The sequence below is a fragment of the Zea mays genome, chromosome 4, assembly GCF_902167145.1.
Source record: "Zea mays cultivar B73 chromosome 4, Zm-B73-REFERENCE-NAM-5.0, whole genome shotgun sequence".
Lineage (NCBI taxonomy): Eukaryota > Viridiplantae > Streptophyta > Magnoliopsida > Poales > Poaceae > Zea > Zea mays.
Window position 1 is genome coordinate 234,468,814 of NC_050099.1, and position 19,418 is coordinate 234,488,231.

General features: G+C 45.7%; 1 protein-coding gene across 1 annotated transcript; it reads right to left on the minus strand.

Moving 5' to 3' along the window:
* Nucleotides 1–6,396: 6,396 nt before the first annotated feature.
* LOC100280601 (uncharacterized) lies at nucleotides 6,397–7,996 on the minus strand. Its single transcript, NM_001153520.1, has one exon. It carries the CDS (start codon nucleotides 7,528–7,530, stop codon nucleotides 6,568–6,570), a length of 963 nt encoding a protein of 320 aa, NP_001146992.1. The 5' UTR covers nucleotides 7,531–7,996; the 3' UTR covers nucleotides 6,397–6,567.
* Between the last annotated feature and the right edge of the window lie 11,422 nt (nucleotides 7,997–19,418).

Genomic DNA, 19,418 nt, shown 5'->3' on the forward strand with positions numbered 1-19,418 from the left:
GGGAGATTGAAAGGGAAATGTGCCCTTGGGCCATTTCTAAGTATTTTGGTGATTGAGTGCCAACTCAAGTGCTTAAATGTGAATTTATGCAATGGATGAATAGAGTGCAAATCAAGAGCAAAGGTACGTTTCTAAGTCTTAGTACATTGGTTTTGTGTACTAATATACTTGTCTAAGTATTGGAAACAGAAAGAAAAAGAAAAGGAAAGAGGTGGCTGTGTACAGCCAAGGGACTGTTTCGGTCTGGGGCACCGGACTGTCCGGTGGTGCACCGGACAGTGTCCGGTGCGCCAGGCTGCCTCGGCCGAACAGGCCGCTCTCGGGAATTCGCTGACGGCGTATGGCTAAAATTCACCGGACTGTCCGGTGTGCACCGGACTGTCCGGTGAGCGAACTGTCGGCTAGGGCCAACAGTCGGCCGCGGATTCTGCGCGCGACACGTGGCCAAGCCAACGGTCGGAAGGGGGCACCGGACTGTCCGGTGTGCACCGGACATGTCCGGTGCGCCAACGGCTCTCTGGTCGCCAACGGTCGGCTTCGCCATTTAAGGAAGGGAATCGGGCACCGGACACTGTCCGGTGTGCACCGGACTGTCTGGTGCGCCCGACGACAGAAGGCAAGATCAGCCTTCCAGATTTGCTCTCAACGGCTCCTAGCTGCCTTGGGGCTATAAAAGGGACCCCTAGGCGCATGGAGGAGTACACCAAGCAACCTAAGAGCATTCCTGATCATCCACACTCATTCTTTGCGCATTCGTTCGTCATTCTAAGTGATTCGAGCTCGTTCTAGTGAGAACTTTGAGATAGTCTTTTGAGCTCGATTCTTGGCCATGTGTGTGCGCATTTTGCTGTGGATTTGTGTGTGTTGCTTCCCTCCCTTACTTCGTATTTCTTTGTGAATCTCAAGTGTAAGGGTGAGAGACTCCAAGTTGTGGAGATTCCTCACTAACGGGATATTGAAAGGAAAAGCATAACACTGTGGTATTCAAGTTGATCACTGGATCACTTGAGAGGAGTTGAGTGCAACTCTCGTCCGTTGGGACGCCACAACGTGGAGTAGGCAAGTTTTGTACTTGGCCGAACCACGGGATAAATCACTGTGTCTTCTCTGTGTTGAACTCTTTGTGATTATCATATTGTGCAAGATCTTCTCTCTAGCCACTTGGCATTAACTGTGCTAACACTTAATCAAAGTTTTGTGGCTTAAGTTTTGAAGTTTACAGGATCACCTATTCACCCCCCCCCCCTCTAGGTGCTCTCACTCTCGTATGATGCACTTCACCATGAAAGATCCACCGAGTATAGCCCGACGTAAATATATTCTTCCAAATATGTTCTACCATGGCCTTCTTTGATTTTTTTTTCCGGTTGGCACATTTGTTGCACGAGCATGGGACTAGACTCGCTCCTTTAGCAGCTTTGACATATGCCCGTTCCACGAAATCATCGGTCTTTCTAATCCATTCAGGGGTGACATCGTTCCTTACTCTACGGCCCGTGTACGTCCACTCACGGTCCTCCATCCTCTAACAGAAGCCTATCAATAGAAAATTTCCGCAGCACCTCCCCTGCACGGGGAAGTTTCGAAATCCTGCATATAAAAGTATCAGCAATATGGCTGACATCCACGTATAATTCAATGGCACGATGGCCGACAATCACATCTATATATATTCTACATAACTACATGCAAATGACATTTATATTATATATACTACATGGAAACTACATTTACATGATTTACATATTTCATTCACAAATTCTCAACGAGACTATAGCCTAACTTACATGATTTACATTCTATCATTCACAAATTTACATGATTTACATTCTATCATCTAATCAATAATAAATACAAAGTGACACATAATAAATACAAAGCTAAATCATGAACAAATTCATACATAGATAGTGGATATCGTTGGGGTCGGGCGTGGGTCACGTGGGGGCGGCGGTTGGGCCGGGCGGGTCGGGGTGGTGCCGGCGGCGGCGGTGCCCGTGGCGGGGCCGGGCGGCGGTGGTGGCACGCGGGGAGGCGGGGCGTGGGGAGGCGGGCTCCGGCGGCGGCGGCGGACGCGGTCGAGGGGAGGCGCGTCGCCGGCGGGGAGGCGGCGATGGGTGAGGCCGGGCGCGGGGAGGCGGCGGGGAGGTGGCGGCGGGTGAGTGAGTGACGAGTGAGAGTGAAAGAGGAGAAGGAGAGGGCCGCGGTCTGTTAAGTGTCGCTTCTTTGCCGAGTGCCCGCGATCTGGCACTCGGCAAAGATTTTTTAATTTAAAAATATACTTTGCCGAGTGCCCTGTATTCGGCACTCGGCAAAGACATCTTTGCCGAGTGCCTACTGATAGATACTCGGCAAAGAATGGATTTAGGGTTTTTGCCGAGTGCCCCACGGCTGACACTCGGCAAAGAAGTCTTTGCCGAGTGCCATCCTTAGACACTCGGCAAAGTATATTTTTATTTTTTTTATTTTTCTTACCAGACTTTTTGTGATATGTTCCTACACTATGTAGACCTACATGTACCATTTTGGCACAATTATAAAAGTGTTTCATATAACTATTGGATTTAGTTTCTTTAATGGAATTTTCTTAGATAATTCAGATTTAAACTGCAAGTCACTCGAAACTTGGAAAACCGTGCATGCAAAAATAATATTCATGCTATTTGGCACAAGTTACGACCGATTTCAGGAGCGGACCGGAAACTTCGAGCACCAAGCTCACTAAACATGGCCGTGAACTTGCCATCCAACTGTTTCAAAATTGTATAAACACAAACAAAGTCAGAAAATAATGAAACTTGTCCACATGTTATGATATCATATATAGAGGCTGTGATAAAAATTTGAGAATGTTTCGAGAAAGTTGTGAGACAGTATGTGTAGAAACCTAAAAGAACTACATTGAAACTCTATGATTTCATGTCTTATAAATTTCTATTAAAATATATAGAGCACGTCATGAAGTGACCCAAATATACGCCCTGAATTGGTGCCCTATACTATTTTCTACATCGTTGTAACCTTTTTTTTTGCTACCAATATAATTTATTTCTTAAAATACATGATTTGAAGTTTAATCGTTGGAGCTTAGACGCTTAGTTAATTTTAAGTGTCCTAAACACTTAAAAAAATATACCCACTCCATTCCAAAATAGTATTCATTTTAGCTCTTGATTTTTTTGTCTACATTCATTCGAATACAGACCCATATATAGAATGTTATACCAATTATTTTATGAATTCACTAAATAGGTTAAAGCGGATTTTATTTTGGAACGGATGAACTAATATTTTAATTTTTTGGCACTATTTTAAGGCATCTTGTTGGAGTACCGTCTAGATACGTTACATACGTAGTCAAGCAAGTTTGGATGATTGGTCAAGTTTAAATCTACTAGAGAATTATAAGGAGATAACACCAAATATATATAATAAAAACTAAAGAGCAGCCAGATCTTCATGCTAGATCACACGATATCGTCCAAATTGACCAGAGAGCAGTGGACAAAAATTAAAACATGAGATAGCATGGCATCAAATAGAGGCCAGATCTAACACCTCGTGTGCTCCCCTTGTTTGGTGCTGCAGCTGCAGGCATTGAAAACTGGCACAGTATGCCTCGAAAATGTACGACTTCCACTGACGACCCACCTGCAACGTGTTGCAGTTGTCACGTACTCACACATCCCCCCAACCGGGAGACCAAGATAGATATCGCTTGGTTAATCATAATATATGTATATCTATAATAAATATACTTAAATATATATAAATATTGATAATCTTTTTTTATAAATCTAATCAAACCCGACGATGAAGCGAGGGAGTATTTTTTTTTCCAAGTCTGATTTCTCACGCCTGCATATGGAGTTAACTGTTAGGCATGCCCCTGATTTCCAGCACCATTTTACTCGATCAGATCTACACGCGCCAGTAGTATTAATTTAAGTTGAAGTGCAGTACGTGTACGACCCACCGAAAACATCAAGCAACAAAATCAACAGAAGAAGCTAGCTAGCTAACATCGGTATATATAAAACGGTTAATGCTTAATCCCCGGCCGTGAACAAACGATGCACCCATGTGGCACATGCACGCAGAAAACGACGAAATGAAATGGGCACATGCATGCTGATGCTAGAGACGAAGACTTCGACTCCAGCATTAGGGCCGGGGCTTCGGGACTTTGGGGGATTTCCTATAGCTGCCGACTTAGAGCAACTCTAAGACCGTCTCCGCCAGTTTACCAATATAGCACAAAAACACTATTTTTCATTGTTTGTTACTGTATGGTACGTTCGCTTGGCTTTAATTCGAAACGGTTTCTAATATTTCTACAGTGTTTTGTTGTCTCTATGTATTGTAGCTGCAGCAGTCCAAATAGCCGGCTTTAATCCGAAGCGAACAACCAAGTAGACTGCATTGTTCGCAGAATGGAGTTTAAATATAGAGATAGGGATGTGTTAGCTGTTGTAGATAGCCTAATTAAGAGCCTAGTTATAATCTTAGCTAAATTTAGACTTTTATGAGGACTTTAAAAATAGAAAGCTTTTTAAACGGTGGGATCAACCAACATACTCTCCAAATCTCGTCTTCATTCCTCCCCCAATTTGTCTGTCCGCCCAACCAAATCGTAGGAAAACAAGCGAAACTAATCATCTCGGCTCCTTAGCTCTTCCTCCACCGCCACCCTCTCCTCCGCCTCCACGCGCGGGTGTCTCTGCATTGCCGCCGCCGCAACACGGCGGGATCTCATCGTCCTCGTCGCCTCGCTAGTCGCGGCGTCCACCGTCCTCCGGACCCTTCCCCTCGCCGCTTCTGCTGCGGCAGGCGTTGACAAATCGGCCCCACCGCCGCCAGCTCAGACGCAAGCGCTCGCCTCGCCTCCTCCTCCAGCGGACAAGCCGGCGCTGCCGAGGGTCTACGACGCCACGGTCATTGGGGAGCCCTAGGTCGTGGGGAAGGAAGCGTGGCGGAGGGTGAGGGAGAAGCTGATGGTGGCACAACCACGGTGGAAACGAGATCGAGATGCTCCTCCTCCTCCTGATGTTGTTCAGCTCGTCTTTATTGTCGTGTCCACACGCACACATCCGGCAGTGTAATTGTTTGCCCAGAAGCGCAACAGTGCGCGGGAGGGTAGGGGAGGGGAGCGCGCGAGAAGCGCGACGGCGAAGGGCGGGAGGGAGAGAGATGGTGAGTGTCATAGCCTCGGCAAAGATACCGAGCGAAGGGGAGCATATGCGGAGCAAGATGAAGAGGCAAAGATGAAAGTGAGTCTGTTGGAACGGGTTTTCACCGTGATTTTCTTTTATCGAGTACATCATTTTACAGAGTCTGTTGGAGTTGCTCTTAGAAGGGGTGGAGGGATCGGGGAGACCGCGGTAGATCAAAAGATCATCAATTCATCAACGACGGTGTTGCATTGGTGGTTGAAATAGATAAATCAGCTAGCCGGCAGCATGGTGGTGTAAGCATGGGGGAGGAGCCGAGGAGGTCAAGCATGGTGACGGCGCGGAGTGCTGTCGTGGTAGAGACGAGAGAGTTCGTGCCGGATATGAAGGAGATCAAAGGAACTCTGATTAGGGACGACCATGACGGAGGACGGCGCGATGGAGGCGGTATCGGGTGCTAGTGCTACAACCTTGCGACGATGGAACATATACTAAAAAATGAGACTGAGGTAGTAATTCGTGCAATCGAAGTTACTACCACTGCTAGTATTGTCCTGCAGGACACGACGTACGGTAGTAATTGGTCAGTGACTTTCAGTTATTCCGAGAGTCAGTGTCCATGCATGGGAGCGTGTCGGAACTCGGAAGAAATGGCAGAATTTGTGGTAGCATGCAATGATGCTGGTGTTGGTGCCTGTGTGTGTGGTGGTGTCAGGACAGGCATTTCTCGTACAGATCAAACCTTCACTTCCAAGGCTTGGAAGTCAGAGAAGTTTGCACAGGCCAGCAGGGTAAAAGTATACACATCTCTTTCTTTCCACACATGCTCCCCAAGCCTATCCCCCATGTCATTTTATCCTTCCCCTCAATTCTTTCAATTTCCCGATCAGTTTCCTCTCTTGCCCTTCTTCTTGCTATAGCAATGTCTAGTAGACTATATATCTCCCCAGTTTACTTATCTCGTCCCTCATTTCAAATTACACTCTATAAACAATGTACTTTATAGTAGTATAAAAGAATGTTTTACACGACTATATGCTTATATGCATATGATGTGCTATCGGTAGCCTTACCGGAAAAATGACTATTAATTAAGCTCTATTGAATAGAGGAACAAAAGAGATGGTTTTGATACAAAACCGGCTTGAAGCTAGTCAACAGCGACAAGAGTTATGACGTACGACACAAGAAATAGCGAAAGGAAACGACAGACAGAAGCTACATATTCTCTGAAACAATAGTAAGATGACTTACTACTGATTAACATGCGAAATCATATGCAATTCCCACGGAAATTCGTTCTTCACGATACAGATTCAAGTAAACACGGAAGAAGAAAAGCTAAATCACTCGACGAGACGAGACCATCATCTAAACAAGCTGCGTGCAATAATTATTAGAACGGCGCCGGACGGGCACCACCGGCGGCGCCCGGCGGGTTCCATCCGTAGGCCGGCTCTGGCGGCATCTGCACGTCGCCGAGCAGGTTCGGTGGCAGTCCCTGGAAGAGGGTCGGATCCACAGAGCCGGCGGCGAGCTGCGCGGCCGCGAGGACACCGTCGGCCTGCGCCTGCGGCGCTTGATGGGCAGCGAGCAAGTCGTCGTCCTCCAGCGGCAGCCTCTCGTACACCGCGTTGGCGAAGGAGGCGGCCATTACCACGACGGGCCCAGCCGCCGTGAGCGCGCCGACGACGCTGCCCCCGACCACCTGGCCCTGGCCGCCGGCGAGGTAGACGGTGAGGCCCGTGGCCTCGGGCGGCGCGGGCGGCGGGAGGAAGGAGCCGGAGAGGGAGAGGATCTCGAACCGGCCGTGCAGCGCCACCACCGCGCCCTGCGAGGCCGGCTGCCGCAGGGTGACGTTGGTCACGGTGCCCGCGCCGCTCAGCACGCACACCCCGCGCTGCCTGCGCCGCGCGAAGGCCGTCACGCTCTCCGAGATGTCGCAGCCACCGGCCACCTCCATCACGTGCGTCCGCAGCGTGTTGGCGCTGTCCCGGGTGATGATGATGGGCGGCTTCGGCTTGTTCTTGGACCCCGCCGGCCGGCCTCTCGGGCGGCGAGGGGTGGCATCCCCGCCCTCGGGCCCGCCGCCACCAGACGGGGGAACCAGCGCCAGCTCGCCGCCGCCGCTCCCGTTGCTGTTTCCACTGTTCTCGTCATTGTTCTCGTGGTCGCCCTGCGTGCCGCGGTCGCCGAACAGCCCTGGCGCGCCGCCGCCGTGGTCGTCCTCGGTCTTGAGCTGCAGGTGCTGCTGGTGGTGGTGCTGCTGCTGCTGCTGCTGGAGATGGTGGTGGAAGTCGCGGGTGTTGAATGGCGGAGGGAGATAATGACCGTGTATGGATGCCGTGACCGGATCCATAATCTTGACCACGATCGATCTCACAAGCTTGCTTGCTAGGTTATTCTTTTTCCTCCCTCCCTCTTCCTCTCTCGCCCTAGATATTTCTTTTTTTTTTCTTGCAGGATCTTTTTTATTTCGGAGGCCGCCGGCCTCAATCTTATCTGCTTACAGATCGCTCAAGTGGTGGCCTGCAGGGGACAGCAACGAAACCTACGAGATGGAACAGTAGCAACGAAAGCAAAGGGAGCAGCAGTAGACACAAGGAGGCCCGGGAGGAGCAGATCGAACAGTTAGCGAATTATCGGGGCAGGAACAGGGAAGCTAGAACTAGGAGAGGAGAGAGCTGCAGATGAGTGCATGGCTGCTGGGCTGTGGTGTCTGAGACTGCGAGAGGGACGCCAGCACCGCTACAGCCCAGCCCTGTAGCAGACAAAGCAAGGAGGAGGAGGCAAGACACTTCTCATGTCAACCACCAGCTGATTCTAGGGCATCTGACTAAACTAGCTAGGCTCCTATAGCAACCTCCTTTTCCTCTCCCCCCCTTTTTCCGGTAGATGCACGCCAACAGGCGGCATCAGCCAAGCGCGCATCTTAATGACTAGCTCTCACAGACAGGCTGGTTCTGGGGAGTCGTGCGACCGCTAAACTAATTAATTAATTAATCCTGCATGATCAGAACGCAGCTGCTGCTGCCTGCTGCTACAGTATATCATATCCCTCGATGTGGCCACCCACGCCCTCGCCCAAAAGACTCGTCCTCCCATTGGTCCTCGTTTCGCTGTCCCATTGGTCCGACCTTGAAAGGTAAAGGCCACTTAAAATTATGCCGACCACTACTAGTTTGTTAATCCGGCCGGCCGTCGCCCCGGGTTAGCGCGTAGCTAACCGCTGATTAATCAATAATGGGGTGCTAGCTCTCTCCTGCCTCCAAAGCCAGCGAGAGTGAGAGAGCTCCGCAATCTATGTGTCGTTACGCTAGTACTAGTATTTTAGTAGTACATCGTTTGTTGATGTGTGTAAGTATAGCAACTAGCGTTGAGATCGACGACTCTTAGGACTAGTTTGGGAGCCATAAAATCAGAGGAGATTATATGGGTCAAAATCACCTCATTATTTAATTTTAAATAAGAAGAGAATTTTAGCCCCTTCAACCTCATCCGGTATTTGGACTCCTAAATCTCTACTATTCTATAAGATACAAAAGTGGGCGTCCACACCTTCACCATGCCCCCGTCCTGCGCCCCCTCATGTTAACAGCCAGCCCCCACCACGCACGTTCGAGACAACACCGTGATTCCCTCCCCTAGCCGTCACCATCACCTCCCCGTGATTTGTGCCATATCCTCCGATGCAGAGCTCCGCCACCAACCCGACCAGCCTCGCTTCCTCCCTCTGCCTCTCCCTCCCAACTCTCGCCGCTGAAGCGCGCGGCTCCGCCGGCCCCGACGCGGCTCTGCCGGCCACCGCGGCGTCCCTCCGCCGGCTCACACGTGCACCTCCTTGACTGCGCGAAGCCTCCGCGTCGTCCCTCCGCAGGCTCCCACGCGCACCTCCTCGACTGCGCGAAGCCTCCGGGCCGCCTCCTCCGCGATCGCGCGTCGCCCCTCTCCGCCTCCTCTGCGGCCGCACCACCTCCTCTCTGCTACATCGACCAACATCTCAGAAAGCAACGAGCGTTCCAGTGGTATGGCATGATCCCACAGAACGCTTTGAGGTACGCAGCAACATCGACGCTCCCTGCCTCAGCCCTCCCTATTTATCCCTCTCCATCCTCCACAAGAGTAGTAGAGGAAGGAGGAACGAGGAATGTTTTATAGTTTGGATTATATGATTGGATGATCGGATGGTAGTAGTTTGGATTGGAAGATTGGATCACATCCTGCAGTGGCGTAGTCCACCTCTCCTCTCTGGTTTCCACGAGAAAAAAAGTACTGGCATATTAATTTCAGATTTTTTGGGATTCATCTCTGGTGTTCTGCTTGATCCATGCCCCATGGCTGCTTTGTCTTGCATACGGCAAGCAGGGATGGTGCCTTATCTTCTTTACAGCCTGGCGAATGATGGTTGGGAGGTCGTTGTCTAATTAGGTTTGTTCTTGGTCTAATTCAGTAATATTTGTTTGCCATTGTTGAATCGAATACTGCTCTTTCCATTCCCCATCGTTTGGTGTGTTTAGACTAGATGTGTTGGGTGGATGGTGCCCGAAGTTTATGAGACATGGAATGAGTGCAAATAATCTGGTTGTTGTTTTTTTCGGGGTAATTTTTTAGCAAAACATCGGGAGATTGTTTTATGATGGCATGTGATCGTGTGTGTAAATGAAAGAGAAAATGTGAAACATATTTTTGCAAGGATATTACCTGCATTTGACAAACAATAGTTAATCATAGGCATGTTGATATGAGAGAATTAGTATGCATGTTGGTATTTTCAGAGCTGAAGGTGGTCTCCTCATACATAATGACATGTACCATATTACCATGCGAAAATAAAATCAGTGCGATGTTTTTCTTTTTAAAAACATAGGACTGCTCTAAGTCTATGTTTATCTTTATATATTTTGGTCAGTGTCATTTATGGGTTTTAGCTTATTTTTTGTTGTAGGAAAAACTGCCTGTTGAACAGTTCGTTGACAGAGATGTCCCCGACATAGAAAAACTGCCTGCTAATTTAAAGGATACAACATTTATGTTAACCAGAGAAGTCAGCTAATTTAGAGGACACACTATTTACGTTGGTTCAAGATCACAAAGGCTTACCGGAATTAGCTAAAAAGTTGAAGAGTACAACTGAATTTGTTGTAAGCATTTGTAACTAATGTTTTCGTTTTATCAAAGGAATCTATGATACTTACATGCCTCTTATGTTGATATTGAATATTAAAGTTCGCCTGTCAAGTATTTATTCCTGTGGTGCATACATTTTTTATCAGAAAGAACTGTCAGCATGCCTTCCCTGTAATTTTTTGTCCCTGCTAGCATATCATGCACATATATCACAACAATTCTCAAAAAATGTTTTAGTTACATGTGTCTATAGTTACTGATATATGTTAGTGGTTGTGGAATGTGCATTGGACTTGACAGTCTTTATACTAGCACTGTTTGACAGTCTTTATACTAGCACTGTCGAAAAGTTTAGTCTAGATTACTTTTGTAATTGTTTGAGATGAACAACACAGTGCAACTGTGGTTGTTATATAAACAAGATACCCCCTATGTTTTGTTTCTTCATCTTATAGAAGACTTTTATGCCCTTTTATGTTCTAGGCTATCTGACATACAATAGAATAACTTATGTAATTTTTTTGCTCTATGTAATGTTTTTGCTCCATTTTCAGGTCGATCTGGAGCATAATCAATATAGGTCATTTCACGGCTTGACCTGCTTGATGCAAATTTCAACAAGAAAAAAAGACATTCTTGTGGACACTCTTAAGCTACACATATACATTGGTCTCTAATTGCAAGAGCCTTTCAAAGGTTCAACAAAGAGAGTTTTGAAGAACTACAAAATAATGCCTTTTATATGTACTCAGATTTCTGGTTTTCGTTCGTTCTTGGTCAAACGGGTAATGCATGGTACAGATTCCATTGGGAGTTCCACATCTATGTGTGCAATCTTTTTGACACAAGACAGGTATGTGTAACTTAGGGCCAATAATATCATGATTCAGATTTAGTTGTGTCAAGGCGTTTAGGAAAAATGTCCCTGCTCATCCATAGTACCAAAATTTGTTTCCAGGATACTATTCCGCTTTAGTTAGATAGCTGGTCCATGTAATCTTCCTTTTCCTTTACCTTCTTTTCCTTGTCCATGTTTGTAAATACTTTTCTTTATTTATAATTTAACCTGGTATGGGTCTATCTTTTATGCCTAAACTTGACACTTCCTTTAGTTTTGACTGTTTTTTAATCGAGGTAACCCCATTTCCATTCACAGAACGGAAATACAAGCGAGAAAGATATTACATACTAATTTAAAGTTTCATGTTTCATAGCCTCCTGAAATACTGAAAACTGAATTCAGAATCATATGATGCTTCTGACCTGAATACTGATACATTATTATAGAATTTACTTGGTATTTTTATTTATACATCTTCCTTGATGATACTTAGGTGGAAGATTAGACCATACTTGTTGGGCGAGACACACTGATGGTGCTTAAGGACGGGAATAAATCATTGGGGACCATCAATGAGGAAAATAGAGGGTAAATATATGATATATTGTTCTAATTTGAGACCCATTAAGACTAAACTAACAATTTGTATCATATATACTAATTATTATTGGCAAGAAGTGTTATTATTTGTCACGTACAATAGACATTATCAGGTTCATAGGAACACTGTTGAGTTGCAAAATTCTGAAACTGCACAATAACAGAACTGTTGCCTGAAAGTACACATTCTGAAATTGCACAATTCTGAAACCGAGTTGCAAAATGCTAAAACTGCACAATAAACTGAAATCTACTTGTTGCCCGATGAATTTTACAGAATTGAACTAAAGATGTTACAAAATTGAAACTGAATATGAAATTTGGCTTCTTGAAGCATGTCGTGCTGGGCACTAGCACTAGCAGGAACTTGCTGGGTCAAAACTCAAATTAGAACTGCAGATGTTACAATCATGAAGAGGATTCAGTTTCTTACAATAGTCAATTAGAAACTAGCATAGACAATTAGACATTACAGGAGCAACATATCTTATGTCGGTTTCAACCACCCAAGCATCTTTCAGAGGATTCAGCGGACAGACAGTAGCTCCACACTGCAGTTAGTATTTGTGTAGTATGGCAATTGTGTAGTATGGCGATGAGGCGAACCTGCACCAGTAGCAAGGAGAAGGGTGAAGGCTGTGAAGGAATGTCATGCACACGTATGGAGATTAGACAGGGGTAATATGGTCAGCTAAGGAGAGAAAGAATAAAAAAATACAATTGAAATAATTAAGAAAAGAGCATAATACTATTTAGAAGGATGAGATCAGTTTTAAATACTATTAGGGAGAAGATGGAGTTGAGAATACCATAATAGAGAAGCCTATAAAAAGAAGTGCTATAATAGAAAAAAACTCGTGTGTAGTACGATGGCAGGAGTAGTGGTAGCATATTTTCAAGTATGGAACTATGGTGTGGGTTCGTTACTTATTGGCTTGTGGTTGTTCTTCTATTCTTTTCGACAGAACCACGGAGAGAAAAAGTTACCCCTTAGTTTCTTAATAGTAGTAGAGATATGTGCCGACACGGCAGGTGGCGGGCCAGGCGATGGCGGGTGGCGACCAGTCGAGTCCATGACCCCAGGTCGACATTGGTAGGTCTGTAGTGGTTTTGAGCTTCTGGTGAGGACATTTGACAGTGAAAGTGATTATTTAATGATTAAGAATGAGTTATTCACTTGTTCTATTGTTTATGCTGCTGCAATCTACAACTAGAAGTCTAGAAATCAAATATTGGTTGAGAATTTACTGGTTCATGGTGCCATTGTAGCATTGCTATCAGTTTGCAAAATGAAGAACAAATCAGTTAATTTAAGAAGAAAAATCTTGACCAACTTGAGAGGTTCGTATCACTAGCAACCCAGTGTTGCCAGGAAGGCCTTCCATGTGGGAAATTGTCAGAGAACTTGACCTCATCTTGAGGATGATGCTTGAAGAGGACCTGATTATGCTATAAACCTCAGAGACATATTCGACTGATGTCACTAAGTCCTCATCATCAACGACAGGGACCCTCTTCGTCTCGTCACAGGCCTCTAGGAGTCTTGATGCGAGCAACAACCTGATCTCTAGAAGGGTAACCCCTCGGTAGGCATGGTGTAATTCTTGTGGAGCTACAAGTTTGTTTTGTAACATTACAGGGTTACCACTCACAGGTCATGTCTTTTATGAATTATTAAGCCGAACGAACGTAAAGTAGATAATATCTTATGATACACATGAACATAACCGCCATTGCCTTCTTTAACCTTCTAATATGCTTTCTGTAAATGAATACAACTTTAGTACTGACATGTTTAGGGTCTATTATGTGTTTAGAAGTAAGAGTAACAAGGTTTTTGATAGGATCTGGATATCCATTATGATTTGTTCTGTTCAATTACGTTACTAGAAAGGGGGAGGCTCTAAAAGATTCTTTTGTTTCTTTTGCAATGGAGGAACGAGAATGAAAACAAAAAAAGAATGTTTCCTTTTTTGCTAATTCCTTGTAATTGTTTTAGATGTATTAAATTGTTTGCTAGAATGATGTTTTGATATTCGTCTGTAGAAGATGATTGTCAGAAAAACAGCTATAGATGTATTAAACTGTTTGTATTTTATTCTTGTATAAACTTGCTAGCTACTATATTTACATCCTGGCTACTGTACACAGTACATATATACGACACTTGTATCTATCTCTATTTCATGCTCTCTCACTCACTTCTTTTCATGCTCCTCTGGATGTACCATTAACACAAAAATAAATAAACATAAGGGCACTACATTTTATCGAATGTTTTGTATGCCGTTGCAACGCACGGGCATTTACCTAGTTAACCCTTATGGTACGAAATAAAGGTAGGGCTTCGGTATGTATCGACTATCGAGTATGGCTTAGTGGGCACTCCCGATGTTACAAACCACGTCTAATACTCATACCTGTAAGATATGATTAATTAGGAAGTGTTTCCATGCACCTCCTACATTACTACAGTAGACCACGTAACTTCCTTGCATTTATATGGAATATAAATAGCCCCTATCATGTGTTACATGAAAAGATCCACCATACTTGATTCCATCTCTATCTATAAACCATAAGTGATTTGACCAGCCATACAACAATTTTAAATATACAATCAGAGACCGGGTCAATCGCATGTACATATACTTTAAATTCCAATACTCCCCTCCCCGTCAATCATAATTTGGATAAGTCAAGATTGTACCATCATCGGAGACTTGGTCATCATCCGAGTGTTGGTCATCATCGGATAGTTGGTCATCATCAGAGAGTTGGTCATCCGGTCCGTCTCACAGAGTTGGTCGGCGGAGTTCGTCGTCTTTAAAGGGCCTATTTAGGGTACCCGGTTCCCAAGTACTCGAGAGCAGCCCTTGAGCCTTCGTGTAACACCTTGGAGTTGCACGGAGGCTTTCGCAGTGGACCAAATTCTGGGGTGCGCACAAGCGTATCTGCTAGATGTAGCCCCCGTGTAATCCATGTGGATTGCTTGGGGTGGGGGGTTCACTCGGTATTCGAGCAGTTTATGGGCAGACCCTTCCTGCGATGGCCGTCACGTGCTGAGCATGAATCCATCTTTGCTTGGCTCTTATTGATGACCAAAATCTTAGGTGCGCGCAAGCACTGCTCGATCTAGCCCCTGAGCAATCCACATGGATTGCTTGGGGGTTTATCCGGCACTCGAGCAGTTTAGGGGCGGACCCTTCCTGCAATGGTCATCACACGCTGAGCGTGAGTCCACTTAGTGCCGGAGCTAAGTGTAGTCTTGGTTGGTGATCCTTTGTGCGGGTCGTCTTCCAAGGGCTTGATCCTTGATATGCATGCATCCCCCTCGGAAGGTCTTTCGAGGTCTCTTTGAGGAGATGGTCGTTGTTGGGGACTTGTTCTCAAATGCTATGTTGGGGACTTGTTCTCAAATGCTATGAATTAAGAACAAGGCAACACAAAATGTTAATGATTAAAGACCTTCGTCCTTCGAAGCATTATCTCCTTTGGGATATAATGATCTTCAGACGAAGGTCATGAAGGACGTACCTTCATCATCTCGACATATAATAATGTAAGTAGAAGCATATGAAACATAGAAAGTAACATGAATAATCATATGATATCATCAGAACATTTTTATTATATTAACATGAATAAACATGAACAATATCGAGTTATATTTATACCTTCGGCTTGACAGAAGGTAGAAATCCAGGCGTGATGTACGAATGAATACAAGTCAGCATGAACAGTATAGGGTTATTGTTCACCTATTTATAGGCGCGGGACGCAGCCCGGTCGGAATTACATTTATGTCCTTGATGACAAATCACAAATGCGACACAAACTATTAGGGACTAAATGATCTTTTCCTCTTTAGGTCGGTGCCGCCCTTCGTCTCAAGGCGCGTCATTATGCCGAAGCTTTCTAGGTTGTAGCTTCGGCTTGTGCCTTCATGCTGTGTCAGTTCGCACATCATACTGCCGAAGGTGTTTTTGCTTGGAGGACCTTCGGTGAAGAAGCATGCCCCCAACAGTAGCCCCTTCGTGGTGCTATATCATTTTTCGTAACGAGCTTGACCCGTGAAAAAATCTCAAAGGCTTCGGAATGCCGAAGGTCCGAAAACACCTTCCCTAAGCTCGTTGTCGAGAAACGATTAAAATATTCCAAGCTTCAGACGGCCCAGCGCTCAGCGGGTGCAAGCGATATGTCAATTCACCTTCCAGACGCCGAGTGGCCCACCATTCAGCGGGTGCGGGCGATTTGGCGGTTCACCTTCCCACCCGCAGCACTATAAAAACAAACGAGTAGGTGTGGAGTTAGCACAACATTCATTGCCATTGCATTGTTGTGCTGTTAAAAAATTTAACCATAGCCGAAGCTTTTTCACTGCACTCTCGAGCGGACCATCATTTTGAGTTATCTTCGTCAAAAAAGAGAACTTCGTCAAAACTGTGAAAGACATCAGCTTCGTAAAAACCGCAAAAAAATCCATCAGATGGCCAGAGTATGCTCAACTGCAAGGGTGATTCGTGAAGGAGAGGAGACCGAGGCCACCGAGACAGCTCCGATTTCTGAAGTCATGAGACAGTCGAGTTTAGTTGTGATAGAGGGAACCATTGACGGAGATACACCTGCTGCCGAAGCTGAACAGGCTGATATTGAGGAAGAAAATGCTAATGAAGAAGCGGAGGATTATAGCATTTTGATCCCATCAAAACCTAGTGTCACACCCGGGTTTCAAGGCACCAAGACCCGGGTGCAAACATAATCACCAGGTGTGCTGGGACCAAGTCTCACACATATGATGAATCATGACACAGGATCGAATGTCACATATTTACTAAATAATAGGAATTTTGTACAAAATAAATAAATAATTACATTATAAGAGACAACGGTCCAGCAACCCAAAGTTGACTGGGAGACGACGGCCTAGACCTCTCACGAACTCGCCACAGCATCCTCCATGCGCCTCATCCTGCGGTACCTGTTCTTGACCTGTGGGGGGGTGTGAGACAGCAAGAGTGAGCTCACATACGTTCATCGCTCAACAAGTTGTGGGGAATAATGTGCATGAACTCGCCAAAGGTGGGAGCTCACGTGAAGTGTAAGGCTTACCAAAGAGGATGGTTAGAGCTGAGCATTGCTTTTAAAGTTGGTCAAAATTTTATTAGCAATTACTAAGTATAAATAAATACCAACCCAATTAAGTAGTAGAACAAAAGTAACAACATCACCTGTGATGCAATGCATATGACAAATTGAATTTAGTTCCATAAATTAATCATGTGAGGGTCCGAGCTGCTCATGACCGTGAGCACGGCTAGTATACCAGTTTTACACTCTGTAGAGGTGGCGCATCTTTACCCACAAGTCATGTTACTCATCTGCCAAGGGATCGCGACTTCCCATACACCTCTACCGAGGAGGCGAGGCAAGGTAACACTACGAGGCCTTTACAAAGTTCTACTAGCTTCAGAAAACCCGCTACAGTTTATGGGAAGCTCCAATGCAGGGTTCTTGCCTGACCGCCATCGCAGCAAAATCAACCAAGGACCTCCCTACACTGATCACTCCCCTACTGCCCTTGCCCCTTTCATGTAAGGTAGTCCTCCACTAGCTTTCCTAATTAATCAGCCAAGGGCGTCCATAAACCCTTGTGGTAGCACTGTTTTCCCGGGTGGTCGCTCCATGTTCCAATTAACATAATGATCTTATCATGAACAATGATAATAAACAGATAATAAAAGTGTGATCATGAATAATGTATCTTCATACCCAAAACCACATAAAGCACTAGCAAGTACTACCCAAAAAGATCAGTGGTAAACAAGGTATAAATATAATCAAACTAGGGTAACCTATTGGGTCCCATCAAAATTAACCTATGCAGATCATTATGATTAATTAGAACATGAGTGGGTAAAAGAAGTGATCAAGGGCACAACTTGCCTGGGACTTGAGATTCCAGGTACCAACTTGCTCTTCAGGTGACTCGTAACCTCGCTTCTAGTCGTAGCAATACAACAAACATGGTATAGGCAAAATTAACATTACATCAAACATAAGAACGACTGCATAATAATATTCTACTCGTTGCTATGAGATCGCAGAAACAAGAACCGCTAAATTCGGGGCTACAGTTATTAAGTTATGATTTTCCGAAGATCTACTATCTTATAAATTGATTAATATTAATATATAGTATTTGCGAAAATATATTCTAAATAATTAATCCAACTTTAACCTATAGCATAACTTGATTAGGGATTACCTTTTACTCTGATTATATTTATATATTTATAGAGAGATTAATCCTAGGTTAATAGAGTTAATCTACTAAATAAAGATTGAACACTTTCCTAATTATAATTATATGGAATATGGTACACATGATGTTGCTATTACGTAGAGAATATTTTTATGAAGCTAACGCAATTCGAATGGATCAAATCGGAGTTAAAACATGTAATTTATGAATTTTCTAAGATTTGGGAATTATTTTGTCAATTTCCATATTTTCTTTTATTATTTTCTGAACCATATGTACTGCAGATATTATTTCTTAAGCACTCGGGGTCTAATTCGTAAAAATCTGGGTTTATCCGTAATATTCTTACACCATCAGTGGACGACGGGTTTATTTAAATGAAGTTCGAGGGCTCTTCTGCAATTGTACCCGCCCGAAGGGGTATGGTTATTTTTCAGCTGTCGGATCATCAATCTACGGATAGGATTAGACCAGACTCCCCACGAAGAGGTATGGAGTGGCAACCGTCCGATCAACGATCGGTGGCCCGGATTTTAAAATCGCTTGATCGCCCCAGAACCGTTTATCCACGGATCAATGCACCCGATCTGCCTGCCCGACCTGGATGCCAAGAGCGATCCTGGCCGTCTGATACTGATCCAGCGGATGCGGCATCATCTTCATCTCAACCCCAGATTACCCGATTGACGGCCACCGCGCAATCATCCCCTCCGAAGCCAGAGCGCGGTGGTGCCGCCCTATTCACTCGGCGGTGCACGCCGGTGAGGCGCCCAATTGACCTCAACCGACTGCCAAACCCCAAATTGGACCGAGCAACGCGATGCTACTAACACGGCGAACCAGTGGAGGTAGTCCATACCAGGAAGGATGGCGAGGAGGACTCGGTCCACGGTGAGGCGCGGAATCACAGCTCCGATGAGCAATTTGCTGTGCACCGCGGCATCCTTTTGCCCGTGAAGACCCCGAGCACAAGCCTAGCGGCGTGATGAAGCTCCCAGACCCGCCAGTGCAGCTTCGAATTGGTGGACGGAGGGGTGAGGGTCGCAGTGCTACGGCTTGCGACGGTGGCGGCGGCCCGAGCACCTACACTGTCAATTCACGGTGAACCCGTAGAGCGACCAAGGCAAGTCCCGGGCGGAATTTATAGGGGCATAGAGTCCGCGGAGAGATGAATTGCTGATTCCGCACGGCTGGCGCGGAGGTTGAGCCCCAGGATTTGCGGACGGCGTTGAGAGGATCTCGCGTGATTTGGTTGATACGAAGTCTGGTTGGGAAGAGCACCCGAGCGAAACTAGTCCCCGCGTGCGGAATGAGGTCCCAGGTCAGAGCAGGCGCCACTAGCGATACCCTCCACAAGTGCCCCGAAGAAGAGGGGGGTTGTTTGTGCCAGCTGGAGCCGCGGACCTTGGAGCGG